Source organism: Chrysemys picta, chromosome 9 (genome assembly GCF_011386835.1).
Source record: "Chrysemys picta bellii isolate R12L10 chromosome 9, ASM1138683v2, whole genome shotgun sequence".
Taxonomy (NCBI): domain Eukaryota; kingdom Metazoa; phylum Chordata; order Testudines; family Emydidae; genus Chrysemys; species Chrysemys picta.
In genome coordinates, this window is record NC_088799.1 from 49,281,447 (window position 1) to 49,299,468 (window position 18,022).

General features: G+C 45.7%; 2 protein-coding genes across 28 annotated transcripts in view; both read left to right on the forward strand.

Annotated features, from left to right (window-relative positions):
• Nucleotides 1-12,481, forward strand: part of ARMC8 (armadillo repeat containing 8) — a 206,221-nt gene extending 193,740 nt beyond the window's left edge. For 24 of the 27 annotated variants that reach the window (XM_065556159.1, XM_065556162.1, XM_065556158.1 and 21 more), the window contains 3 exons: nt 5,169-5,241; nt 7,670-7,763; nt 9,764-12,481. In XM_065556159.1, coding sequence (XP_065412231.1) covers nt 5,169-5,241; nt 7,670-7,763; nt 9,764-9,797 — 201 coding nt within the window. In that variant the 3' untranslated portion in view covers nt 9,798-12,481. Of the gene's footprint in view, nt 1-745; nt 3,588-5,168; nt 5,242-7,669; nt 7,764-9,763 lie in introns of those variants that run through there. The other 3 variants (XM_065556154.1, XM_065556160.1, XR_010590141.1) reach the window with 2 other exon arrangements.
• A 3,811-nt stretch (nt 12,482-16,292) lies between these two features.
• Nucleotides 16,293-18,022, forward strand: part of NME9 (NME/NM23 family member 9) — a 36,254-nt gene continuing 34,524 nt past the window's right edge. The window contains exon 1 of the mRNA XM_065556170.1: nt 16,293-16,351. The gene's annotated coding sequence lies outside the window, so the exon portion shown is untranslated. The remainder of the gene's footprint in view (nt 16,352-18,022) is intronic.

Here is an 18,022-nt window from a genome sequence, read left to right on the forward strand (position 1 = left end):
GTGCTGTTTGGCTTCGCCCTTTCCCTAGGCAGCAAGATTTCTTCGGCTCCCAGGCCTTTCCAGCCTATTTAATGTAAATGTTTTATTGTACAAAACAAGAAGCCCCATCTTTGCATCCTGGGCACTTCTGACATTTACGTAAACAGGGTAAATCAAAAAAGAAACAGCAAACCCAAAACACAATAATACCAAATAACCAGCAGCACAAAGCAATAACCCAAATGCCCCATTTCCCCATGCAGGGTGGATAAAATCAATGATTAAAAAAAAATTGATTTTTTTTATTTAAATCAGATTTTTTTGATAAAATGCTTTTTGAGGAAAAAACCTATCTAAAGATAGTTTTAATTAAGATTCATTATAGCTCAAAGATATCTCATCATGGAATAGGGATTATAAATTCTAATTCTATAGTATGAGACAATATAGTCATGTAATGTTTAAGAAAAGTTTTGTAAATGAGTTCCAATAGTTCATGGATTAGGGACCCAATCTTATGGGGTTCCAGGGGCTTCTGTATAGATTATTTAGGTTAATCTTTCTATCTACCCAATGGAACTCAGTGCTCAGTCTAGAAGATACCATCAAAGATGCTTAGTTTTGCAGTTCTCAGACTGTGGATTTGTGTCTCCAGAGATAACATGCTTGTTAACAGCAAAAATGTTTTTAAATAAATGAATAATATATAGAGGTGAGAAATAACAGACCTCAACCCTATTGTCCCTCTGCAAATTTGTGTATACAGAGTCAATCCCTTACCTTTCTCTAAAAGTGCAAAGTTTCAAAAAATTCAACGAATAGAAGATTGTTGGGGGCCGAACAGATCTGGACAATGAGAAGACGTCTGGAGATAAATGTGAAAAGGGAGGGACAGGCAGTAGAAACAAAAGTGACACTGTTTGAGCCGCATATTCCAGAAGTCTTGAGGACTTTCTGAGTGTAGCCTTCATTGATTTGAGATCTACAATACCATTCTCTCACTAGAAGGGAAAACCTATAATGGCAGCAGGTCATAAAAGAGACCCAATTTGGGAATATTTTAATGAAGTTCCTCTACCTGTGGGTAAGAGAGGCATGCATGCAAAACGCAAACAGTGCAACAAAGAAATGCAAGACCTGGTTGCTCCAATGAAACAACATCATGAGAAGTGTTCCTTCTCACGAGGAAGCTGCATTGAAGATGATGAAAGGAACCTGTCTGAACATGCAGGATCTTCAGGTTGGTAAACTTTTTTTATTTCATACTTCTTTCTTAAGGCCTGCCTGTCTTCCTTCTGGACTAGTCTTGAATTCTCATGTTTGAGCAAAAAATATAGGAGTTACTCTATTTTAGATGCAGTTGAAATAAAAAATAAATAGCTGAAATAGGCAGATCTTCCTTTTATAATTTCACCTTTAAAGTAGTACTGAGTGTCAGTGAATGCAATGAGTAATACTAAATGAGCAGTATGGTAATAATAATTAAATAACTGCATTGACTTATTTTGTTTAGGAGAATCCATCCTCAACATACAGGATTCTGAAAACTATCCACCTTCAAGATCACCATCATTTTCTATAGTTTCAGAGTTATCTGCCAATGATAATGTTTCAGTCGCATCATGTATGTCACATAGCCACAGTAGCAAAAAGGAAAAAAAAAATCTCCATCATCCAGAAACAACCATAGATAAGTTCGTGCTAAGAACCAGCAGATTACAAAAAGAGGTAATTGATGAAAAAATTGCCCAGTTTGCTTATGCAACAAACTCTCCTTTTCGTATGACTGAGAACCCACACTTCATTAATATGATCCAGTCATTAAGACCAGGATACAGTCCACCCAACAGAGCAGATGTCGCAGGCAAATTCATGGATAAAGTGTATGAAAGAGAAATTGAGCAGTGTGCAAAAGGTCTAGAGGGTGAAATTGTTAACCTGAGTCTTGATGGGTGGAGCAATGTCCACAATGATCCTGTTGTACGTGCTTGTGTGACAACAGAAGAAGGGAACGAATTCCTTACAGAAACAACTGATACATCAGGAAATGCACACAACAGCAGAATACTTACAAGAAGTAGCAGTAAAAGCTATAACAAACTGAACAAAAATTCAAATGTCTAGTATGCAGCTTCGTCACAGACAATGCAAGCAGCAAATGTATCCAAGATGAGAAGAAATTTAGAAGAGGGTGCCAAGCCAATAACATACAGTTGCAGTCCTCATTTGATGCACCTCCTAGCCAAAGACTTCAGTGTTCCAGAAATAAAGGCTAATGTTGTTGAAATTGCAAAATACTTCTGTAACAACCACTTTGCAGCAGCTGCTCTGAAGAAAGTGGGAGGAACCAAGCTAACTCTCCCACAAGAAGTGCGATGGAACTCAGTAGTGGACTGTTTTGAGCACTATATCAAGAACTGGCCTAATCAAAACAGTGCAATCTATTTTTTCACAATCACAGCCAAAATTCTCAACATTGGGCTTAAGAGATGTTGAACACATGCTGAGTACCCTGAAGCCTATTTCTGTAGCCTTGAACAAAATGCAGGGAAATAGCTGTTTTATTGCTGACGCTGTTGAAATTTGGAAGGAACTGAGTGAGATCTTAAAAAGAGAAATATGCAATGGCAGAGTTAAATTACAAGCATTAAAAAAATGAATGGGACAAGCACTATCACCAGCTCATTTTCTTGCAAATATTCTCAATACTCGGTACCAAGGTCAAACCTTAACTGCTGAAGAAGAGGAGTTGGCTTATGACATGGACATCCAGCAATCATCCCTCCATAAAGCCAACTATAATAAACTTCAGAGCTAAGGATGAACCATTCAAGAAATACATGTTTGCTGATGATGTTTTAAAGAAAGTCACACCAGTGAACTGGTGGAAGTCACCTAAGCACTTGGATTCAGAGACTGTTGAAGTGATAATCTCGCTTTTAATAGCAGTAGGCTCTTCTGCTGGTGTAGAAAGAATATTTTCTTCCTTTGGACTAATTCATTCCAAATTGAGAAATCGTTTGGGACCTGAAAAAGCAGGAAAGCTTGGTTTTCTTTTCCAGATTATGAACAAACAGGAAAATGAAGGTGAAGACGACTGAGTTAGCTGCAGAAGCCAATATTTTAAGTTTCTCATGTTGACCTGGCTGACATAGTCGATTTAACTTTTTTTTTAATTTTCATTTAACTATTTTTGTTAAAAACAATTTTAACAAAAATAAACCTGATTTTAAAAAACTTGAATGTTTAACTAAATGCTTGTTTTGTTAAAATATGATATGTTTGCTGTCGAACAAAAAAATCCAGAATACATAACGTTGTTTTAGTTAAATAAAACAATGTAAATGTCTGTCTGGTGGTGTTCTCCTCCTAATACAGCATGGCAAGAAAATCCTCCAAATATTAATGATTAACCTGTTGAATTGGTGATAGTTCACCTCCCAATGACTTCATAAATATCTGCTTCAATTACCTTTGGTAAATAAAATAACCAATCATTCATTTTCTGATATAGCTGTAAAACTAATCTGAAAAGTTTTAAAAATAAATCACTGTTTAAAAATGTATAGTGTGTACCTTCTAAAAATTAAACCTACATTTCTCTCTGAGTTGTGAAGAATATGTATTAAGATTATAACAACCAACAAGAATGCATTTTTATGTAGAAATCCATGATTAAATAGAGTCTTCCTGACTAGTGATTTAAATCAAATCCACCCTGTCCCCACGTCACCCCTAGCGAGACTAGCCTTCAACAGCCCTGAAAAGAAGTGCCTTGCAGCATGGCCTGAAGAACAACAGATTCAGGCTTGTTCGGCCCCTCAAGTATTGGCTCCGTTGCATGTCCTTTAGCTGAGGCGAGCATGGACTCCAGTGTTGGTTTGTTAACCTGCCTGTGTGGCATTAACACTGATCTGTACCCCTCTAGTTAGCATCTCATTGGGATAGATAGAGATGAGTTCATCCCTTTGCTGCTTCTCTTGGGGTAGGTCAATGGTTTTCAGACTTTTTTTTGACTACTTTTAATATAGTCTGCCGCGTACCCCCATCTGAGATAGGCAGAGGCGACACATGGGGGGCATGTCCCTTCCCCCAGATTTCTGCCTTCCATTTAGCAATAGCTTCTAGAAGTTTTCAAACTGTGGGGAGTGAGAAATGTTCGGCGAGGGGGAGTAGCAACACCAGGTGGCTCGGGCCAGCCCCGCACAGCAGGGCTCAGGGAGGGAGCCCCACCTGCACCCCTGACTCACCTTAGTGGGCTTCCAAACCTGTTTGAGTTGGGGGGTACAACAAAAAATTGTAACTCAAATGGGGAGCGCAGCGCAAAAAGTTTGGTGTCTCCACCCTTCTCAGCCTGCTCAGTTTCACACATGGAAGGGCCCTCTTAACTTGCAGTCACATGACTCCATCATGTGCTCCATGAACTCATTATTAAAGGGGCAACTGAGCCTTGGAACAGAGTGAAGGGATGTGTGTCTGAGCACCAGAACCAACGCTTTGTTACACAACCAGTTCAGCAGAGAAATCTAAATAGACATGTTCCCCAAACACCTATTAAAGACCAGGCTAGTTGCTATAGGAATGAGGGAACACAGTCTGTGCATAGCTGTCCTTCCATTTGGTGCCTCTTGAACAACAGGCCAAGGCAGAATCAAAACAAATATTTTATAACTGTGTTGAAAACAACTTGCTGGTATCTCAAGACATAACAGAAACACAGCAGTCCTGAGGAAACCCCAGATATTAACAGGCTTATCCCAGCTGCCTGAGAGTGAGAGTCCCGAAATAGAAAGCAAGTCTGAGGAGAACACAGTTATGCTCAGGAGCAGTGTGGCTGGTACAATCTTCCTGATGACCTATAGGCTGGACTGGACTGAACCTGATGCCAGATGGGAGAGTGGCAGCAGCAAGAGCCTCTTGACTTCATGGTTAGTGTAGTGAGTGTAACAATGTCTGCAATATGGTGAAGGTAGAATCTGTTTTGAAATCAAGGACAAAATAACTCTCCATTCAAAGAACACTGTACCTGACTGCCCTAAATAGCAGTAATGTCTTTGGTGCAGATCGTGGATGAGGAATTGCTCATGCTTTTTTACCTCAGTCCTTAAGTGAATGTTAGAAAATGTACATCTACAAAGTTTTGTGATATTTAGCTTCTGAAACTCCAAAAATTCTGTTTCTATATTCAGAGTCATTCGAATGCTAAACTTCAGCTTGCTGCCATGTTTTGCATATCTAATCTCATATGGAATGAAGAAGAAGGTAAGAGACTCTCATACTTTTATGTATTGTCTTGGACAGAAAGTATTGTCAAAACAAAATCCTCTCAAGGAAGAGAATGGCAAATGTTAGGTAGTAGTACAATGGGACTCAGTCTTGACTACGTATGCCCTATACAAACACAGTGAAATACAGTCCATGCCCCAGTGGGCTTAAGGTCTAGATGCAAGATGCAGCAAGTGATTATTATAGACAATAGGGAGGCTGGGGGAGGGAGGGCAATGAGACTAAGATCCCAGCTGGTCGCTGTGACACAGCTTAATGGTTCCTGAAGGACAACACAAATCGGGGATGCTTTGTGCACCCACATTATGGACTTGCATGACCCCATGGAAGATGGAGAATATGCGTTTATGAATGTGACTGTACAGGGTTTGCAGTAAATGAGATATTGCCATTATCACTTAATGAAATGAGGTGGGGAGAGAATTGATTGCCATGCATTGTACTTGTGAATGACATAGCTGCTTATGCAGTGGAGGGTGGGGGCCAAGAACCTGTGAATTTATAGTATTGAGTAGATGAATGTATTGAGAAACAGTGTTTGGATACAATTTACAGGCTACACCTTATGTGTTCACCATTATTGTTTGAAATATACATTATATGATATATGGTGCAGTAATGGTAATAAAATCCACCATTAGTGGATACATGCTTCTTCCTGCAGTTTGTAATAAATTTTGCATTGGGTCATAAACCGGAAATCCCTCCCATCCCTATATTAACAACAACGAACATGGAGCCAGAAATTAACCAGGCTGAGGGGCTACTGCCTCTTGTTTCTGCTGCCAGTTGTGTGGCAGGCTGCTCCGCCAGGATGGCATCAAATAGCTCCTCTGAGTAGGGACCTAGAATGTGCTGCAAAGCTTCCTCAGGGACTGTCCCAGTTTGGTCACTTCAGCAGCCTCATCTGGTACATGATGGGTCCCCTCCAGTCCTATACTGGATTCGGGGGTGAGAAGGTCACCATCCAAGCTTAACAGACTGTCGTGAAGCATTTGTGGCTCAGTGCTTGGCACAGTATCCAGCACCCATTCAAGGTCTTTGTAAAAGGGGCAGGATGACAGCGAGTTTCCAGAGGTGCAGTTCTCATGCCTGGCTTACAGTGGTCATTTTGAGCCACTTAATCCGCTCTCTGCACTGGTTAACCAGTCAAGCGAATCCCCAGTGCTGCCAGCTTCTTTGCTATTTCCTGGTACTTGTGGTCATTCCTCGAATTCTTGCTGAAGTCAAACTGTTTGCTCACCTCGCACCACTGATTAACCAAAATCAGACTATGTTCCTGTGACCACGTAGCAGCACACTTGGCAAAGGACTTGTACATGTTGGTGGCCATTACAAACTCAGAAGAAGGTTCACTTTGCTTGCGGCTCAGCGGTCGGAATAAAATGGAAGGGTTAAATGCTGAGCAGCTGTACTTTACCTAGAGGACTGGCTTCCATTTCTTGGGATAAAAATCACAGAGAACACCATCCCATGGGAGTGTTGAATAGCATTGGTGGACTCTCAGGACTTGAGTCTGGGAGGCCCGGGCCCAAGCTGTTTCCACATTGCAGAATGATGGCATTTGGACCCAAGTCATTGCAGGGCCTGGGCTCAAACCCTTCACCCCTGTAGGGTCCTGGGCTTGGGCCCAGATCAGACAGAATTATGTGTTAGACAGGAAGGGTGTTTGGGCTTGAGCCTGAGTCTAAGCTCGGGCTTACATTGCAGTTCAGACATATCCTGTGAATCAGGAGTTGGAAGGCCACGGAGTTGCAGAGCAGGAGATGGGAGCAGTGCTAGGGAGGGGGTGGTGTGAGTGGAAATGGCGTTGGGGGAGAATGACTCTTAGATTGGTGGTTATATTCTCTAAATCTGCTGTGGTGTTCCTCAACAAGGAGACTTATTTTTGTAGTTTGATCTCCCACTCTCCTGCTGAGTAATTTGCGAATGTGGAGCATCAGGAACAAATCTCACTTCAGCATGTAAAACTTCACGCTGTATTTCCAGCATTCTGATTTCCTGTATTAGCTTGTGTTGTACTCTGAGTGCTAGAAGTTTCTCTGTAACAAGTTTTTAGCTAAATACACCCAGTGTCAGAGACAGAGTTGGAAAGGAAGAAGCCAGTCAGAATCAAACTCCTTACTTTATAATAAAATCTCTTAAGATTCTTGCCTGTTTAATTTTCTCTCATTTATTCATGTGAAAAAATTGAAGGGAAAAAAATTTAGTAGCTTCTTCCAAAAGGAAAAGACAGAGCAGCCATAGGTTAAGTAGACTTAAAGGGCTTCGTAGCACAGCATTTTATTTGCATGCACATATTATATCCCCTCATAGCACATGCCTGTCTCCAATTCTTTTTTATCATTTTTAATACATCACTTGTTTGATGTTATCCCCTATAATTGTGATTTATTTTTTTTAGGTTCACAAGAACGCCAAGATAAACTACGAGATATAGGAATAGTAGATATTCTACACAAACTGAGTCAGTCATCAGATCCAAATCTTTGTGACAAGTAAGTATAAAAGAACTCCCAAAATAGAGATCAGAGGGAATTCTGTGCTTTTTAAAAAAAACCATCTTGTTTTGAAAGCATTTGGATTACAGAAAAATCCATGAGACAGTGCTGCATGCAGAAGACAGGCCCTTTACATTGATGAGTCCTGCCACATATGAATAAAATATGATATTCATCTTATTTGAAGAATGCTTGCTAAGTAGGATTTATGACAAGTCCTAAGGCAGGACAGACACCGAGATGGTTATCCACTCATACATCATCTCCCTCCTCAAAAACAGCAGTACATGTTGACACAACATTAGCACTTTTCCAGGTCTCTGGAACTTTTCCAGTATTCCATGTTTTACTAAAAATTAAGGAGGTTTCAGGATCCTCAACTAATTTTTTTTTTTTTTTTTTAAATCTTGAATATAATTTATCCAGTCTTGCAGACTTAATGTGTAACTTTAGTAGTATGCAGTGTTGTAGCCATGTCAGTCCCAGGATATTAGAGAGACATGGTGGGTGAGGTAATATCTTTTATTGGATGAACTTCTGTTTGGTGAGACAAGCTTTAAACCTTACACAGAGCTCTTCTTCAGGTCTGGGAAAGGTACTTAGTGTCACAGCTAAACACAAGGTGGAACAGTTTGTTTAGCATAAGTAGTTACATATTTCAAGGGACCATTTAAATACAGCCAAGTTCAAAGTTATACATCTAGGAACAGGGCCGGCTCTAGGTTTTTTGCCACCCCAAACAAAAAAATTTTTGGCTGCCCCCCACCTGAGCCCTGGGCTCTCACCCCCCCACCACCACCACCAGTGCCCTCCCCCACCCGCATGCCCTGCTGCCCCAGCCCTGGGCTCCCCCCCACCAGTGCTGACTCTGCCTGCTCCCCCCTCGCCTCCAGCCGGTCCGGCACTGGCAGTGTCGGGGTAAGCAGCGGGGCTCCCAGGCCGCGCCTCAGCCCAGGGTCGCCTCCAGGACCAGCTGGGACCTAGGAGGGCAGAGCCGGGGGACCGCCCTGGCAGAGGGCTGAGGAACCGGGGCAGGGCAGCCCCAGAGGGAGCGGAGCCCCGGAAAGCAGGATGCTGGCCCCGCATGGAAGCGCCCCGCCCTCTATGGCCCCGCTGCTGCTGTTGCTTCTGGCCGCCCTGCTGCAGTCCCTGGGCGGCTCGGGCCGCTTCGCCCAGCCCCGGCTGCAGCGCTGGGGGGCGGCCGCCCTGCGGCACGTGCAGGTGGCTCCGTGTGCCCCGCGGGGCGGCCCCCAGCCCAAGTGTCCGCCCGCTTGGAGTCTGCCCGGCCCAGCCACAAGGTGCGAGCGCTGCTCCCCCACGGCATGAACTGCAGCGGCCCTAGGGCGCCCCCGGGCACAACGCGCTGCTGCTGCCAGGGCCGTCTCTAGGCTTTTGCCGCCCAAAGCGCAAAAAAAAAAAAAAAAGTTGCTGGAATGCTGCCCCTGAAAATGTGCCGCCCCAAGCACGTGCTTGGTTTGCTGGTGCCTAGAACCGGCCTTGTCTAGGAACAAGGAATGCAGCCCAAACCTACAGAATGGGGCATTGTTTCCTGGAAAGCAATGGCTCTGAAAAGGATCTATGAGTGAGAGTGGACAGACAGCTCAGTATGAGCTACTAGTGCAATCCTGGAGCAAAGAGGACTTATGCACTCCTTCCATGTTGTCATATTCTGGGGTGCAATCCAGACCAGTGGATTAGATCTGGTTTAATGACTGTTTGGCACTACTCATTGCTCATGTAGCATAAAAGAGTTTTCCTCCTAGCCGAAGAAAACAGCACAAATGGCATTAGGGTCTACTTTTGCTGAGAAACCTCAGGCTTTGCCATCTTAACGTATTAATAGTTTAGCCTTTTATTGCCACACTAACAGTTCCTCCCTCACACACTAGCCTTGTGCACAAAATGTCATCTGGGATAAATGTTAACCATGAATCTCCAGCGGGTGTTTGTTTTTTGAAGTCCAGATTCAATGGCTAATGGAATATTTGTGATTTCAGGGCGAAGACAGCACTCCAGCAGTATCTTGCATGATCAAAGACTAAGTGAATCTTTGGACACCCCTCGTGTGTTTAAGGACTAAAAGGAAATAGCCTCAACTGATTCCTTATATTTGCACAAGTCACCTTGGGCTGCATTTCTCTCAGGTGCAGGGAGCTGCTTTGCAGAAACAGTTTAGGTGATCAGGTCTCCAATGCACTTGAACTTTCTTGAGGTAGTTCTTTACTCAGAGGACTATTGTGGGGGGGTTTATTTTTGTGTTTTTTCCTGAGCTACCTGGACTCTCTAATAGAACAATCAATCATCATTTTCTTTTGGGCCTATAATTTTCTGCTTTTGCTGCAGCCTGCGTGTGTGTTTGGGTGTATGTGTGAGTGTGATACCTCAGAATTTTGTTTTCCTTTTTTGTGTGAAAATCTTTTTCTACACATTTTCAAGGGTTAACCATTGTTTGATGTATGAATACTTTAATGAATTATATACAGTTTGAATGAAATGTTATTTAAAAAAACACACTGTATCCCATAAAGTTTATTTTGAATTTTGAACAGGTGAATGTTTTTAAGTAAAACATATGCATTTCTGAACCTAAGCTTAACTTATATTCCTTTTTGAAGAGAAAAATTGAGGAATACAGTAGACTCAAATAACAGCCAGCACATTCTGTGCTATGAAAAAATCTAAGAGATAGCATTTTACTGCCCCACAGTCAACAGGTACTGATGTCATTTTCAGCTCAGTAGAATGGGTCAAAATGATTGTTTGGGGTTTTTTAATGTTTAGAAGACAAGGGTGGACTCTCACCAATTGTATAACTGTTCTGTTGATCTTCTGCCAAAAAGAAATATGTGGATGTAATATCAGCACTGGCTTGGGGGAATGAGCCTATTGCTGTGAAATCCAAGATCTTGCTGAGATTATTGCTGAAAGATTGGCTTGTCTCAGTGATAAGGAACACCAGCTGACTGTGACACCAAGATACATCAAACAGGTAGCACGTTGCAAGACTTGTACTTTCAAGATACCAAAAGGACCTGGCAAGTTATGGCTTAAGGGACTTGTTTGGTCATACAGATCAGTTCACTGCTATATAAATATTTCTCCATGATATTAGCTGAATAGGTTAGATTGCAGGAGAATGGACACGTTATTAGAAAATTATCTCCCAGTGACATTGCTATAGTAATAGCAATATATATACAGACATATCCAGGAATTCATATACATGGATAATAGCCCAGATTTTACTGCATTTAAAGGATCAGGTTATCAAAACCTGGCCTTTGTCTGTGTGCCTACAATTTGTGGGCACCTAAAATGGTGGCTTTAGTTATTTGTAGAAACAGCATTTACCTTCCTCATTGCAGTCAGATATTTGGACTACTAAATGACTGACATTATGCCTGTAATTAAATTGTGGTGAAATATTGTATCTGCAAGAATTCATATCCACTCAATTGTGGGCAGAAAAAGGGAAAACCATTTAAGATTATGCTGAAAATCAGACCCTACATTATTACTGAATTCAGCTTCAGGAGTTAAATGTGTGTAGAAAGAAGTGAGTGCAGCAAGAAGCTCTCCCAGACTGCAATTCAGGGTTTCTACTTTCCTCCTGCAGTACATTTACCATCTGCTTCCTGGTTTTCAGTTTAGGGAATGGCATTAATAGAGTCAAAATCCCCACACGCTATGTCTACTTAGCACTAAAGGGCAAACTGAAGAATTCAACTCTACCTTAAAAAACTCCTTTTGCAGTTTGAGCTTCAGGTCAAGAGGATAGGACTGTAACTTGACTAACCAGTTTTCACAAATGTAATCTCAAACCTTTATCCTTTATTTCTAAGCAGTGTCAGGTTATAATTGCCTTACTTTTCTAGTAGTCCTATTAATTTAAAGGAAACTATTTGTGTGAGCAAAAGGCGATCACAGTTTGGCCCAGAGTTTGAATGTTATGTATTGTAAAACTGTTACCATTTGGTTGCAAAGGAAAATACAATTTTATATAAGTTTAATGTAATTGTTTTCCCACTCTGAAAATCATATAAAAGTGAGCACTTAACACTTTTTTCCAATGAGGACATGGCAATAAGCGAGTGGCCATTTCTTATTATTGCTATAAGTCTTTGGTAATGGGTCTGCACAGAGAGGCAAGTATGAATATGTGAGAACCTGATAAATATCTAGTATCTCAGAAATAAAAGCCTTATTTAAAAAGTAAAATGAACCATAGTTTTGGTAGCACTGAGAAAACACTTCCTTGGTCAAACTTTATATACACGTGGGGGCTAAATTTTCAAAATAGCCTGAGCTTGAACTCTAAATTTACACTCCTGATATTTTGTGCGCACATTTTCATGTGCTCAATTTTTTGCATGCCCCTCTACTCACATCTGCAAATCAGAGTTTGTGTTAAAAAAATTGGATGACTAAAATTGTACACAAAAGTGTGCAAATTTAGGTGTGCATGTTTAGAGACTTTTTTTTTAAATGTGGCCCTAAATGTACCAGAAAACTTAAAAATAATGCTCAGACAATCTGGATACTGCATGGGGGAAAAAGTCAACCTTTTCCATAATATCAAGCTGATAGGTCAAATGTCCAATGAAATAACATTTTTACATTCAGTTAAGCTTTGTGAATAATTTTTGATGTTGCTGTAGGTATGTACAAATAGAAAACATAAATACTGTAAATAAATAAAAAGTACTTTACCAGAATACTTTGCTTCTACTGAACTTTATGAAGAAAATATGTATTTAAAATCTTGACTCAATGTTTTTTGCTCTACAAACTTTCAGATTTTAGTTGGAGATTTATACAACATAGAGAGGACAACAGAAAATAATCCTGTACAAATTAGTCAAACCCTACTGGCTTTACTCAGGTAAGGCGTCCCCATAAGACAAGGGATTCCTTGCAAGAGTAAGACCAGCAGGATTTGTTCCATCATGGTTTTTCTTCTGCCTTTAATACTGCATCACACTCTTTCTTCTGGGCCTCCCCCTTCACAGTCGTCCCTAATTCCAATCATGTATTTATACGATAATAATGAATTAAGCCAGGTGAACAACTCAGTCAATCATGGAAATTGTTTTATTTGATTTGTGGCCCTTTTCTGTTTTCCACAAATATTTTATGTCCTGATCTTTCAGCTCCATCCAGCTGGCTGGTCATTGCTCCTATGTAAAGTGCCACTGAAGTTAATGTGGCTGTGGGTGGAACAGGTGTCGAGACACATGGGTGGCGGTGTAGAAGTGGGGTCCTTGCAAACACATTCACAAGCAGGATTGTTCGTAAGTCACCATGAATTTTAAACATATATTAGAGAATATTTGCAGAAATCAAATTTTGAACTTTTAAGTTGAGTGTTTGTATCCAAATCTGATTGTTACACTTTACCTGTCAGGGAATAGAAACAGCATAGTGTGACACATCTGTCCAATCAAAGCTAACCAACATGCCATTTGTTATAAATACAGTATGCAGTGTTGTAGCCATGTCAGTCCCAGGATATTAGAGAGACAAGGTGGGTGAGCTACGTTCTCTCTAAGGTGCACAGCTGTGCAGAAAGCCACAAAGGGCCGTGCAGGCATGCACACTGCACTCAGGGGCATGGGGGGTGTTGATGGGGGAGCTTGGGGTGTGCAGGGCCACGGCAACTCCCACAGCCCCGGGCCTGTGGTGCAGCAGGGCCAGACACCTCTCCCCCTCCCAGCCCCAGGGCTGTGGTGCGGCGGGACCAGATGTCCCACACACACAGCCGCAGGGCCAGACACCTCCCCAGCCCCGGGGCTGATGCGGGGAGTCCTCTCTCCCTGCTGCAGCCCTGGGCAACCTGAATCCCAAACCCCACAGCCCTCACCCCCCGCACACCAACCCTAGCCCTGAGCCCCCTCCCGTACCCCAAACCCCTCATCCCCAGCCACACCCCAGAGCCCGCACTCCAGCCAGAGCCCTCACCCCCCCACACACACACACACCCTCTGCCCCAGCCCTGAGCCCCACCTCACACTTCAAACCTCTCGGCCCCACCCTCCCACATCACCTCCATATTGGTGCACATAACAAAATTCATTCTGCACATGAATGGGAAAAATTAGAGGGAACATTGTGGGTGAGGTAATATTTTTTATTGGACCAACTTCCGTTGCTGTGCTAGATAAGCTTTCCAACTACACAGAGCTCTTCAGGTCTGTGAAAAGTACTCGGTGTCACAGTTAAATACAAAATCAAACGGATAATTTAGCATAAGCAGTTAACCTTATATAGTCCCTTAGAATATGTGCTAAGTGGCCCATTAATACCCCTAGTCATGGACAAAAACAGGGGTTGGGGGTTACAGATTGTTGTAATAAGCTATAAATCCAGTGTCTAGTACAGAGGGGGGCAAACTATGGCCCGTGGGCCACATCCGACCTGCAGGACACTTCCCTCTGGTCCCCGAGCTCCTGCCAGGGAGCGGGGTCAGGACAGGCTTGTAGAGGAGCCAGCCCAATTCCCCTGCAGCGCAGTGAACAGGGTGGAGGCTAGCCCCTGGCCCCTCCCCTTCTGCCTCCCTGCCTCCCTTACAGTCACAGTTCCCCTAGCGCCTTGGCAGCGTGGCTGCAGCTCCAGCCAGGCGACACAGCTATAGCACCACCAGACCTGGTGCTCCAGGGCGGCGTGGGCAGGGAGCAGGGGGAGTTCTGGGGAGGCAGTCAAGGGGCCTGGGCCCTGCTGCCCGGGACAGGGGCAGAGCAAGCCACGGACCCCCTCCACCCCCAGCATGCTTGGCCCCTGTCCCCAGCAGCCAAGCCCAGACAGGGAGTGAGCCCTCCCCGATTGCCAGGGAGAGCAGCCAAACGAGCAGGGGAAACAGGGAAAGGACTGAGCCCCCGTTTCCCCCACCCCACAGGTAACATGGGGCGAGGAGAGCAGGGAGGGTTGGATAGGGGGCAGGGGTGGCAGTCGGGGTGGGGAGCAGGGGGGATTGGATAGGGGATGGGCATCTTGGGGGGATGGTCAGGGGACAGAGAGCAGGGGGGATTGAATAGGATGCAGGAGTCAGGGGTGGGGAGCAGGGGGGGGTTGAGGTTCCGGGGGGCTGGATAGGGAGCGGTGGCCAGGCCATGCCTTGCTGTTTGGGGAGGCATAGTCTCCCCCAGCCTTCCCTACCCGGCCCTCCATACAGTTTCTGTAGCCGATATGGCCATAGGGCCAAAAAGTTTGCCCACCCTGGTCTAATGTCTAGCAAAGACATTGTAAATATTGAATAGTCACAGTGAGTTGCTCCTGCAGTACCAATTCGCAGAAATACTATGAATAACAAATTCAGAGAAAACATAGGCACGCATGACTTGCCAGACTACATCAGACCCGGGGCCTCTGTAGTCCAGCACCCTACTTCTAACAGTGCAGGACTAACTCCTTCAGAGGAAAGTGCAAGAAACTGGGCATGAACTGGGCAATTATGGATAATCTGTTCATAGGGGAATTTCCTTCCTATCCCTCTACAGATGGAGGTGGTGGTTTAGCCCTTTTCCAAAACTCATGCCTGTTTTTTAATGCTTACAATTCTAAATCTGGATGGTTTCCTAAGATATGTAAATTTTAAATCCTTTTTTATTCTGCTAAGCTCTTGGTCACCTTGTGGCTATGAATTCCATTGGCATTCCATCATAAACTGCCTGTGGTCAATTTGCAAATATGCTGACTTCACCAAATAAATAACTCTGTGTCTGATTCAGTCTAGAAATGAGTTTGGGTATATCAGTTCAAATCGCAGTGGATAAGTGACACCATCACCCAAACTCCACTTCTAGTCTCATGGACTGCTGACAATGTAGGTGTTAGTGCCAACATTGAGCCCAAGAACATGAATATAACAGACTTCCTCTCTCTCTCTCTCTCTCTCTCTTTTAAGGTTGCTTGTTATGTTGGGAATAGATAGGTTTCTTATTGGGTTTTTCCCCCTCTCTTTTTAAAAATGGCCACTCTCCTCCCACTAGCATTAAACCCAGGTTGCCTTAGACAGCTTGGACTGGCTTACATGGTTACAGGAAAATTTCCTGACCCTTTTAGGCCCCAAAGTCTCCTCCAAGCAGTTCCCAACAGAATTCTTGGATTCCAAAGCCAAAAGGGACCACATCTGGCAGGCCCCAGCTGGACACGGTGGTGTGTGGGGGTGTATGGGGCAGGAGGCATGTGGGGTTGCGGGTATGTAGGGGAAGATGGGGGTATGTGGTGTGGGGCGAATAAGTGTATGTAGGAGAGATTGGGGGTGGGGTGTATAGCTGTTGGTGTATATGGGGCGTGGGGTGGGATGTGTATGGGTAGTTACGCGGGAGGGGATTATAGAGAAGGGGGTGGGGGTGGGACGTGGGGTGGGACGGGCTGTGGGACGGGGCGGGTCTCCCGAGTCACTTGTGCATTGGTTCGGTCACTGGGGAGACCGTTGCCGGGAAACGCGGTGTCAGAAGCCCCGCGGGTTGTGCTGCTGCAGGTATCGGCGGGGGAGGGGGCGGGATCTGGGTCCCTTGTTCGGCTCCGTGGACCTGGAGTCAGGAAGCCCCTAGAGCTCCCCTCCGGCTCACGCCTCCGAACCTCAGGTACTCCCCGCCCCCTAGAGCCCCCTTTCCCGGTATCCTCGGCTCGGCTCGCCCCCCCCCGTCCCCTAGAGCCTCCCCCCAGGTACCCCGGGCCCCCCGCCCCCTAGAGCCCTCTGTTAACCCGGTCCTCCCACACTTAGAGCCTCTCTTCCCCCCTCCCCCCCGAGTTCCCTGGTAACCCGGCCACCCTGCCCCCTGGAGCTCCCCCACCCCAGGTACCCCCGCCCCTGAGTCCCCTGGTAACTTGCTCCCTAGAGCTCCCAACCCCAAATATCCCCTGCCACCGAGAAGTTAGAAACCCCTGGTAACCTGCCCCCCCCATCCCCTAGAGGCCTCCTCCCAGGTATCCCTGGCTTAACCCCCTGCCCCCTAGTGTCCCCTGGTAACCCAGCCCCCCGCCCCTTAGAGCCCTCCTTCCTGGCTTGGCTCCCCACCCCTTACTGACCCAGCCCCCCCTGCCCTCTAGAGCCCCCCCCCAACACCAGGTACCCCTAGTCCCCTGCCTCCTAGAGCCCCCTTCCTGGTATTCCCAGCTGAGCCCCCCCCCACCCCAGGTCCCCCATTCCCTAGTAACCCACCCCCCACCTCCTAGAGCCCCCCAGACCCGGTCCCTCCACCCCCTAGAGTCCTCTGGTAACCCGGCCACCTGCTCACGAGAACCGCCCAGACCCAGCCTCTTGCCCCCTAGTACCTCCAGCCCTGGTACCCCATCCCCTAGACCCCACTGATAACCCACACCCCCTAGATCCCCCAACTCTCGTATCCCTGGCCTGGCCCCTGCCCCCTAGAGCCATCTTGGCCCTGGTACCTCAGCCCCTCTGCCCCTAGAGCCCTCAGTAACCTGGCCCCCCAGCCCTGGTATGCCCAGCTCCCTCCGCTCCCTAGAGTCCCCCCCCACAGCCCAGGTACCAGGCCCCCAGCCAGGTATCCCTGGACCCCCCTGGGCTCCCTCGAGCTCCCTCTGCCCCAGTACCCCAGCCCCTCCTGCTCCCTAGAGTCCCCCACCCCTGGAAGTCCTGGTCCTCTCTCCTCTCGTGGTCCACAGTCCTCGCTGCTACCCCTAGCCCCCTCTCCCCCTAGCCCTGATGCCCCCTGGCCTTCCCAAGGCCTGGTCACCCCTCCCCTCTCCACTGTGCTTGCTAGGATGTGGGCAGCCCTGCGCCCTTACTCCCCCCCACTGCATTAGATAGGATGGGGAGGCCTGTACCCTCGCTCCAACCCCCGCATTAGGATGGGGGGCCCTGTGACCTCGCCGTCGCCCGCACCACTTTGTTAAGAACTAACAGAAAGTGACAAGCGAGGAGCCTTTCCTTCCTTCCCACCCAGACAGTCACACCTACGGCCACTGCACACCCCTGCTGATTGCACTCTGTGCCAACACGAGCTCAGGTCGGTTCAATGAGACCTTAGTGGCTGGGTGAGTGGGACAAGTGCTGCCCCAATGTAAAACAAGTAAATTCGGGGTTCCATCATAGATGGGGCGATCCCTCAGGATGAGGACACACACTGCATGTGTAGTCTGAGCTGCGTCCTTTTGTCAGTGCTATCCAGTCTTGATCTGGGAGCAGGGTGCTCCGTCACTTGGTGCCATGCCATCTCTCTACTTTCTCCCAGGGCCAGGCACAGTTTTTCTCCTTACTCGCTGATGAGGTAGACTGGGTGGTTCCTGAT